The 10,831-nt window shown below is 35.6% G+C and overlaps 2 protein-coding genes across 2 annotated transcripts; one reads left to right on the plus strand and one right to left on the minus strand.

Annotated features, from left to right (window-relative positions):
- Nucleotides 1-421: 421 nt before the first annotated feature.
- On the minus strand, nt 422-5,649 carry LOC104240465 (uncharacterized). The gene is made up of 8 exons (XM_009795309.2): nt 5,432-5,649; nt 4,668-4,756; nt 3,588-3,651; nt 2,915-2,992; nt 1,621-1,697; nt 1,461-1,527; nt 1,280-1,387; nt 422-728 (listed from the first exon to the last, which is right to left on the minus strand). The coding sequence occupies exons 1-8, from the start codon at nt 5,501-5,503 to the stop codon at nt 699-701; spliced, it is 585 nt and encodes a 194-aa protein (XP_009793611.1). The 5' UTR covers nt 5,504-5,649; the 3' UTR covers nt 422-698.
- A 689-nt stretch (nt 5,650-6,338) lies between these two features.
- Nucleotides 6,339-10,831, plus strand: LOC104240467 (peptidyl-prolyl cis-trans isomerase FKBP16-3, chloroplastic). Its single transcript, XM_009795310.2, has 7 exons — nt 6,339-6,461; nt 6,598-6,893; nt 8,516-8,599; nt 8,921-8,970; nt 9,375-9,423; nt 9,848-9,922; nt 10,507-10,831. Exons 1-7 carry the CDS (start codon nt 6,431-6,433, stop codon nt 10,624-10,626), a joined length of 705 nt encoding a protein of 234 aa, XP_009793612.1. The 5' UTR covers nt 6,339-6,430; the 3' UTR covers nt 10,627-10,831.

Here is a 10,831-nt window from a genome sequence, read left to right on the forward strand (position 1 = left end):
TTTTGAGGGCTCGAACTGATACCTCTAGTTAAGGATAAGGAGATACACCATCCCACCATAACCTTTGGCGGTGACTAACCTAACCTCAAAGAAGAGGCCACAAAAATCCTTCTACTTAATTCATCCATTCTAAAACGGTAATGAATAGATTTTCCCGAAACAGTTTGCACGCACCTCGACTAATTTCACAGGTATTTGCTACTTCCACCAACACAGACACCGGGTAACTATGTTCACCAAGGCTAGATAGATTGGAAAACAACCTAGAATATTTGCAGAATTAAACCTGAGACCTCATGGTTCTCAACTCACTTCATTGACCAGTAGGCCACACCCTTGGTGCGTAATTGCTTGAAAGTTGATAGGTGATAATGTAGCAAAATAAATTTTTCCAGACAATATTTGAAAATATGTACAAAGCTAAAACAACAGTGACCTCTCCAACTCGAATTAAGCCAAAATAATTTTGCACAACAACTCGTCAACATGTATAATAATTTCCAGAAACCACAGTTCAAATTGCAATATTTTACACCAAAAAGAAAAATGCTTGCTGTGACCCTCAGAATGTGTCAAGCAAATCCACTATGGCAAATAATGCCACAAAATGGCATTGGATCCTCTTAGGAATTTTCATTTGTCATCTCATCATAATATCGTTCGAGAAATTTTGCACCAAATATGATGACAAATAAACATCAACCTAGTCTTGCTTCCCTTCTTAGTACCTGTACAAGCAGTAGCATCAGTGTTGAAGCGCGCCGAAGCTTTTCCAAGAATCTCATCAAAAAAGGCAAATGTCAAAGATAAGTTTACTCGGTGCACTGTGGTAATCCTACTTTTCTTTCTATCTTATGTGCACTGTGGTAATCCTACTTTTCTTTCTATTCTTTTCTCTCCTTTTTTTTTTTTTGGGGGGGGGGGGGGTAGGGGGGGTGTGAAGGAAAAATGGGAGTCCACAACTTCATTCTTACGTTACCATGGCATATGGCCATTTCACAACTGATCTAACCTTGACTTCATGCTGAAATGACTAACAATCTACCATTAGAATTTATGTGACACTATTTTCGTTCGTCCAGAAGGAATGATGAATCTACACTTCCTAGTTTACCCTTAATGACATGATTTTTATAGCCACACAATGTCATGACATGTTTTAAACTACAAGTTTCAAAGTCTTTCTTTTCCTTCTTAAACTCGATGCCCAGTCAAAAAGGTTCATATAATATAATATAATATGAAACGGAGTAGTAGTTTAATTGCATTGCTGGTTTACCTCTTCAGCAAATTTAATCAAAATTGTTGTCCGTGGTCGTTGCTGCCCCTCCACAGGGACGAAATGAGCTGTCACAACTGCTGGGAAACCTGCATTTTCCAGAACTCCCTTCAAGAAGAAAAAGCAAATAAATAACAGCACCCAGGAATGGTAGATGAAGCAAAACCAATAATGTTCTTACCCTTACAATACCCGCAACAAAAGCTCCACAATTGAATGCACCCATGTCTTTTGGAATAGAAATGAATCTAAAATGCATAGTACCCAAAAATGAAATATGTAAGGGTTAGTCCAGCAAATAGACAATGCGAAACATTTATATTGGGTTCAATAAAAATCACCTGTTGACAAGGAGCTCCTTCTCACTAATCATGTATTCATCTTCATGTTCAGTTCCTTTCTCAAGTGAGTCAGCAACCTAGTAGACAAAAGCTAAAATGTTTCAACTAATTCAACCCTCCAACAAATTCATCAGTAGAGTAACGTGGACACTGAGGGCAAAATAAGGCTAGACGAGCTCGACGCTACTCAATCAAAAAGAGCATGCCATTGACGAAACAATTGAGAAGATGCTGAAAAGAAAATTTGGATACAAATTTCGGTGGGGTGTAAGATTACCTTGCAAGAAGACTATGAATTCACTTAACGAAAAGACAGAAGTAAAAAGGGAAAAAAACTAACTGAAGTAAAATGGGAAATAAACTAGGCACAAGAAAGTAAAAGGGAAAACAGAAGGTGCAAAATGAAGGAGAAATGAAAGTAGATAAGCTCCAAATGAGGTAAAGAAAGTAAAAGGAAAACAAAAGGTGAAACTGGAGGAGCACTCAAATAAAATCAGTTCTGTTCCTTTTTTTATTAGGTAAATTCTGGTTGTTCCCTTGACTGAATAGTAAAAACAAGTACAAGAAGCACCATTTGTTCAATTAATTTGTGTTTGTTCACACCAATCTGCCTCTCTTCAACTAAGAATTCCCATCAAATCCTTGACTCCCAGAATAGTTGAGATATCCTAACCTTAAGCCCCTGTGAGGGGCAGACTTGTTTTCGACATTCTAGTATGGACTGGAGACAGAACAAAGTGAGCTAGAAATTTGAATCCACTATTCCTCTAGTTTTTCTTGTTTTTTAATTTTTATCTTGAGAGAGCTTCATCCATGGGACCTTTTTAAAAAAGAATTCTTCATCCATGGGATAATGGATTCAAAGTATTCCCATTCCCTGATTAATTTATAGATCTGCAGAAGAAAGGAAAATGTTTTCCTAAATGGGTCCAAAGGGGAAGTAATTTTGCTCTAACCAAGAATAACAACAGAAAGTTTAAAAACCTTCCATTCCCTTCCCTATTTTCTAGTACAAAAGGTTAACGTATCGAGAAGCAGCCATTTCCGGCAAGAATGACATAGAGCTGTGATTGCTCCATAAACTAGTGAACCATAGCTCCAACCACATTTTCACAAATGATAAATATGCAGCCCGAAAAAGGCTACTAATTTAAGGTCACTGGAAAACAACTAAGATCAAATACCAACTCCATTATGCTTCCTTATTAAGAAGTTAAAATTAGTAAATTCAAAAAGAGAGGGAACGGTGTTTAAGCAAAAATGGGGAAGACAGAAAGAAGAAAAAGAAGTTAACCTTCCCAAACAAAACCTTCCACACTGTGCTGTGCACAAACGATAGTATACCCAGTAGTCGTGTCTCCCTTCTGTTTCCCTGCAGCATAATGAAGATTTTAGAACAATTGCTGTGTCCACTTTGAAAATAAAAGCCTGTTAACTAGTACTACATATGACCATCATAATTTGCTTGCTCAAACATTAGAAAGTAACTTTATCTGATTTTATGTAATACTGCATGCTTTACCTAGTAAAGCAGCACTGAGAGCAGCAATAGAGCTAGCTCCTCTCCCAGTCTATTCTTAATTTTGTCAAAATTCTGAACTTTTTATTGGGGAATGAGTTAGGATAAGGATGTGGCTATGTGAACAGGTCATATTCTCCTCTAAGAGTTTCCCCGTCTAAAGTGTCAAAATCAAATGATAATGGTCGAAAAACATGTCTTCGCATATCAGGATTAAGGAACAAGTTCAAGTCATAAACATGATTATGTTCATCATTACTGTAAGTAAATATGCATGTTTATCCATGTAATGGACACATATTAAATGGAAATAACTGGCCCAGATAATTATCTGTTAGTCGAGGTTTACTGGTTTGATAACGGATACCTAGCATCTAAACATGGAGTAGCTCTAAGTGGAGAAGTTAAAAGCAAAACATTAGGGTGGAAATTGCAATTGAAGTTGTACCTTTTCCCTATGGCAAAGGAGTTCCAAAATCCGTGCTCCAACAGCATATCCAGCATCCTCTAACCTATTTCCAGAAAATCATAACCATCCACAAGAATGCGTTCACAAATACAGTAAGAAATTTCTGGCGATGAAAAATTTTTACTACAAAAACTATTTCAAACTTAAAAGGGCAGAAAAATTAAAGCTCAAGTTCCTGGAAGATTCTTCTTATCATTTGGTACTTCAACAATTAGACTGATATTCGACCTCCTTTCTTAATTCCTTTTTAGCACTAAATGATCAGATCATTCGTCAAGTATAAATCCTGACCATTTCCATGTGCAAGTACGAGGTGTCCACAAAAATAAAAATTTTGCACTTAAGTGTATAGCCAAGTGATCAATGAAGTGGGTGAAAACCATAGAGATCGAGGTTCAAATCCAGAGACAAAAAAACATGCAAGATGATTTTTTTCAATCTGCCTAAGTCTTGGTGCGCAGAATTACTTGATACCTAAGATGGTAGGAGGCAGCAGGTACGCGAAGGAATAGTCTCGGGGTGCATAAGTTTGCCCAGACACCTCTTATGCGCCCTAGACACCACCGTTATTTAAAAGACTAGCAATTTCATTCCTTTGATAAGGAAAGGTTTCAACTGATCCTTTGGTTAAAAAAAGGATGTAAGGGTATCAACCATAGCGTACAAGCAGTTAAAATAGCGGATCCACACCTCAAGGTAATCCTTCCTTTCATTTGACACTAAAAATGTGGAGATGCCTTAGTTTTTCCATATTGACACTATAGCAGAGACTCTTAACCACTTAAAAGAAATAATTGAATAAGAACCAGAAAGAGCATCTCCATATGTAGAGCAACACAAAGATAGATAAACAATCAATCAACTACGCCTGCACTCCAACATAATTAGTGTATGAATCCTCCATAACCATTTTGTGTTATTCGGGTCCATTCCAATACTAGTAGTTCTCTAAGTTTCACAGACTTACAAGTCATATTCCCTCTAATTTCAGCAACACAAGGGCAAATAAACAAAAAAGTAGAGATCTTGAAAATGGGGTAATAAGAAATAAAAAGTCACCTTCGCTCTAATTCAGTAATGTTGTCTACTTGGGTCTGATTGTACTGAACAAGCTCCGAAAACAAGAAAGCAAAACCACTCAAACTGACCTGCAAAAGGAACTCAATCACCAGCCTGCAAAGTATATCTTTCCCCAGCAGCGAAGCCAGAAATTCTTACAAGGGGATTAAAAAAATACAAGAATGTAGCAATTGGATTTTAACCTGCGATCTAAAGTAATTTTTGAACCATCTTTGCCATTGCACTACAATTTTTCCTTATGCCAAGGGGATTCAACAATTTATATAATAAGCATAAAAACTTCATTTTTTCCTATTTGCAGATTATAATATTACGACGAAGGGATTCACTGAACACCTTGCACCCCCTAGCGTCACCCTTGCCTCTAGCTAGGAGGGGTTTAGGACAGGGGCGGAGCCACGGTGCCGGCTACGCGTTCTACCGAACCCAGCAGCTTTGATTCAAACCTTATATTTATCTTTTAAAAATTCATTAATTATGTACAAATACTAATTTAGAAACCAGTAACTTAAAAGGATTACAATCTCCAATCCATAAACTTCAAATCCTAGCTCCGCCTCTGATTTAGGAATTAGGGGTCGAAACCCATTTGGAATTGGTAACATGGGTCTAAGTTAATAAGGTCAATAATGAAAAAAGAACCCTCTTTTTTTTTCCCTTGAACTGCTTAATGGATTAATAGAGAATATAATTGAGTTAATTAATGATATAAAGATGTAAACTTAAAAAGAGAAAGAAATTACCTCTTGTTTGCCCTTACTGAGGGGTCTTTCTAGTACATTTGTGTACTGCTTCATCTTCCCTACTCCTATCATTTTCTTGCTTCGACTCTTCCCAGATCGCTCTGTATTTACTCTTCTTTAGGTACTCAGATTTCGTTATTCATTGGAAAATTGAAAAGGAAGATCGAAGAACAATTACAAAATTGGTCCTTATGTTTCGGGTCGCTCTAAAATAGTTCCTTAAATATTTTCATGGGCGATTTTTGGTCCTTTAAATTTGTAAAATTTTGTCACCGTCAAATATTTAACTAGAGTTTGGACATAGATCTAGTTGAAACTTGGAAAAAGAGTTTTTGAAGTTGTATTGAAAAATAATTCTTATAAGTTAAAGTTGTATTTGGACATGCATTTTATTTGAAAAAGAAAATTAAAATTTTGTGAGTGTAGGAAAAAATTTCACGCAAAAACTGATGAGAACTTGAAGTTTTTCAAAAAAAATAATTCAAAAACCGATCATATTCAATGAACAAACACAGTTTTCAAAAATAAATTAAAAAATTCCCAAAATTGATGACTAAACGGGAGCTTAATAAACTTCAGTTATTAAATTTAACAAAAATTATCAAATAAGAATTTAATGGGGTCGTAAGAGGCCCAATTTCTACTATTTTGGGTTTATTTTTAGTGTATTTTCATTGTATTTTGTTTCTTTCTAATATTTGGTGTAGTTTTTGGCGCTGCATATTTTTGAATTTAGGTGAAATCTTTTATTCACAAGTCTCGTTAAATTTAATGGCTATAGTTTGATAAAATGGTTGACTTAGATAAGACTAAATATGCTTACATTTAGCAAACTTAAGGGATTAAAATGCTAATGGATATAGTTGAGGGAACTATAATTAATAACGTAAGGAATCATTTTTATCATTTTTCCGCTTTTATTTCATTATCCACTCACTCTCTGTCTTTACTAGCAACTGATAACAGATTGCTGAAAGGCCAACTCGGATTATCCCAACTATGGCCTCAACATCTCTTATACTTCCACTCGGTAAGCTTCATAAAAACTTCATAATATTAATTTATCTCTTTTTTTTTGAATTGAAGAAAAAAAAATTCAATTCTGTAGCACATTTGCTTTTCCAGTTTTTTTAACTCATTATGATATTATTTTCTTGTATATAAAGGTTCAGTCTTTTCTAAAAGTTGTTCCAAGAATCATCATCAAACAATTGGCAGGAGCCAAATTCAAAGTGGGGTTAGGAGGAAATGGTGTTTACAATTGCGGGCACAAGTGAATTCGGAGGGTACTATTGAAGATGCAGAAGGGTACAACTTAACTAAGCGCAGAGACTTATTAATTGGGATGGGGTTTTGTGGTGTTTCTAGTTTCTTGGTGGGTTCTAATGCAGAGGCAGCTGGGTTGCCACCAGAGGAAAAACCAAAATTGTGTGATGCTACATGTGAGAAAGAGCTTGAAAATGTATGGTGAGGTTATTTATCTCCCTCTTATTTCTACTAATATTAATATATTGTTCCCATTTATTTAATCTCCATCCACTTTAATTTATTGGTATAGTGGAAGTTGTGGGCTTAAATGTTTTATGAGATTTATGCAGCTAAAAGCATGTCACTAAGGCAAAAATGAGAAGTTTAATATTAATTATTTTCAAATATGAAAATGTGTCATTTGTTTTGAGACGGAAGAATAAGGAATAGAGACTTATAAAATCGAAAGGAGGGAGTAGTGTTTGGTCAATTTTCTACTCCTTCCATGATAACTTATATAATGGCATTTGAGTGAATGAGTAATTTTAGATGCTAATTTCTAAATGTATGTTATATAGAAAATGGGGTTATGGATTTTCAGTTTATGGGGGTATAGCATGAGATCCGTAGCCGGGGAGAAAATCACCCGTTTGATCGATGCCATCGAATTTTACCTCTTATAAATGTGTGCCTTGTGGGGGCAGACATGCAGAAAGGAAGTTTAGTTTGAGCTGAAACAATGATCGTAAAGTTACTCCAACAGAGCAAGCATCATAATCGAAGTTTAACATTTGAACAGTTAAATGACTTTAAACTCTCGAAAGTTGTAAAAATTGTATAAGATAATATTATGAGTGGAATGATGTCAAATACTTTGGGATGTCCTAAAATGAGAAGTATGTAATATAATTGAGGACGGTTTTGAACAAATAAACAAAGAATCTGTTGAAGGAAATTACAGATGTAACTGAAAATGTCATCTCTCTTTATAGTTAATAGTTGACTTTTGCTGATTTGTATATGTTTATCTGCTATTAAAGCCATCCAGTACTACATCCGTAAGCTTTCCATGTATTGCATGCGTTCGTCGGGAATCCTTATGTTCACTCCCATCAGGGGAATTTGCCTTGATTTATATTCTATTACGTACAAGTGGGCCAGCAAGTCCAGCAATTCCGTCTGGTAATTGATTCTGTATTCAAGGTAGGCTATTTCGTCCTAGCTTTCCAATTTATCTGTCCTAACAGCGTTCGAAGCCTAACATTCTTGCAAGCTTTGGATTCTTTCCTATCTCTGACCGGGAAAGAGGTTACCAAGCAAGTGAAACTGTACTCGCCTCTTTGCCAGTGCTAGCCTGGATTCAATTTCCCTAACACCAGTTTATTTGGTAGTACTAGTTCTGAACAGCCCCCAAAAAGGAAACATGTTTTCCTGTGGCAAATCCCTTATATATTTCCCTTCCAGGAATTTGCGCCCTTAAATCCAGACAGACTAGCAACAGCCACCTCTCTGTCAAATTATCCTTAAATTGACAAGGTATAAACTTTAACAAAGGCATGACATGTTGACCTAAAATATAAGTAGAGTTAATGTATGCTTGTAGCCATAAATTTAAGATTGAGCTTACTCATGGATCATGATTGAATACACCCTAATTTGCTATAAAATTCGATATGATGACGGCTTTTGTTTATTCATCTAGTGCTTGCCATCTGCCAAACTAATGCAAAATGGTCTACCAATGGAACTGAAATAGCTTCATTACTATCATGTTTACCGGAGATACATTGTTTCTAGTTGGTATCTGCTAATAATAGAATCTTTTCATAATTGAAGGTTCCTATGGTAACAACCGAGTCAGGCTTGCAGTACAAGGACATCAAAGTTGGTGGAGGCCCTAGTCCCCCTGTCGGTTTCCAGGTATGCATGTTGATGTGTGATACTTGGATTCTTATGTAAAAGAGAAAGAGGAATTATGATGCAATGAACTTTCTTCTTCACTAAACTAGCTGGTTATCTTAGTCATTTGGCGATTAATGGTAAAACCAGTTACATTATGCTGCTTCATTTTCTCAAATGACGAAGTTGTCCTTTATCGAATAACTTGAAGTGTATTGAGGAGAAAAGAACATGCCAAAATTGGGAAAAGTGAAAGAGAAAGAGAGAGAGAGAGAGAGAGATTCATGTAAATTTTATTCTATTGATTATTTTGATGAGTCGAATTTTGTGTCATGATAACAGGTGGCTGCAAATTGTGTTGCCATGGTTCCTTCGGGACAAATTTTTGACAGGTCATTACATTAATCCTATATTGATTGGTTGCTTATCGTTTTACAAAATTATATACAGGCCTTTCAACTTTCTTTTCTGGACATCTGGAAATTGTTTCCAGTGAAGCATATGAATGATTATGCTTTTTCTTAGTAAGGTGATTATGTTGGGCAGCGAAATAGTGTAGTAAAGATCCTCAGAAGAAAAACATAAGGACTTAAACTTCAGAAGTTATTCTTGTCCTTTTCTCCTGATGTCATACCTATAAAAAGAACTTTGTATTTCTCTTTTTAGAAGTCTTTTTCTCCTTTCCTTCAAAACATGCTTTAATTCCTTATTCTGCATTTAGGATAGATGAGATCTATGATTCGGTGTTTCTCCAAAAATCTAACTCTGACAACACATCTTGATTTTGAATTAACAGCTCTTTGGAGAAAGGTCAACTATACATTTTTCGTGTGGGTGCTGGCCAGGTAAGATTTAGTAAATGTTCATGAAAATTTGCAATTTCACGGCTGCAGTAATAGTAATAGGAGGTGAAGAGTAGCATACAGATTATGTAAACTTTGTTTAGTAGCAACTGTTCGTCCAGCTACAACTTTTAGCTCTTTTGGTATTTTAACTTCTGCCGAAGTTGTCTAGAAGGTACTGAACTTCAGCTTTGTGTGCAGCAGCTGCAATTCTCCTGAAAACAGTTTCTGTCATTTAATTGGAAAAACATAACAATTGTTTCACCTAACAATTTTATTTCTAAAGAATGATAGTAGTCCGAGTTAAAGACTTTGCACAAGATGGATTTCAAGCTTTCAAACTATATGTAATACTAATGCTTTATATTTTGGTTGAACGAACTATGTCTCATCATACATGACTAACGAATCTCGATGACTAGAGTAGGTAATAAAAGGACTAGATGAAGGGATCCTGAGCATGAAAGTGGGAGGAAAACGTCGACTCTACATACCTGGATCTGTAAGTTTTCTGCCTTTGAATTTCTCAATCTACAGACAGCTATTCGGAGTCTGATTCTTCAAGTGAATAATAAGCTCCCTCCTGCCCCCAAAATCCAGTCAGTGGAAAAATTACAACATTCTAATGAGAAAAAATAATTATCAAACCAACAAGCAGAGGTAAAAGCATATTATGGGATTGACAGGTTTAGCAGGCACTTAAATTTCTTATTTGAGAAAAGAAAGAGAAATTATATCTCTAGTCTCTTACACAAACATGCGACTGCCTGCAAGTCGTCAAAGCCTTTAAGTTTCTCAAAACTATACTTAGTATGTTTATTTGTGACCATCAATGAGTTGGTTTATATCTGCATTCTTACATTACGAACTTTATTCTAACTTTCTCTGCTTGATAATCAACTATTCAATGTTTTCGAAGATGGCCTAATACTATTTTGGGGGTGAACCTTTCATATATGCAATAGCTTACATTGTATCTGTTTGACGTTCACACTTCATAGCATTCTTGGCCATTGACTTGAAATAGTCCAGGTTAATGAAGATCTTTTATATACTAACTCTCTTATATATATCTCTGTTGAATAGTTGGCGTTTCCAAAAGGTCTTACATCGGCTCCTGGAAGGCCAAGAGTGGCTCCTAATAGCCCAGTAATATTCGACGTGAGTTTGGAGTACATACCAGGCCTTGAATACGACGAAGAGTGATCATTTTGCTTTTTTTTTTTTTTTTTTTTTTTGTATTGTTTTCCCCTTGGCATGTATCTATAAAGCTGAGGAAAGGCTCATTTAATTACATTTCTTTGATCATTATATGCTCATTTTAATGTATACTGTCCAGTTTGCTATTGTATCTTAGTTCTTGTATGTACTCATAAAGCACATATACATGAATATAGACATGTCAAAGAAA

The sequence above is a fragment of the Nicotiana sylvestris genome, chromosome 4 (assembly GCF_000393655.2).
Source record: "Nicotiana sylvestris chromosome 4, ASM39365v2, whole genome shotgun sequence".
Lineage (NCBI taxonomy): Eukaryota > Viridiplantae > Streptophyta > Magnoliopsida > Solanales > Solanaceae > Nicotiana > Nicotiana sylvestris.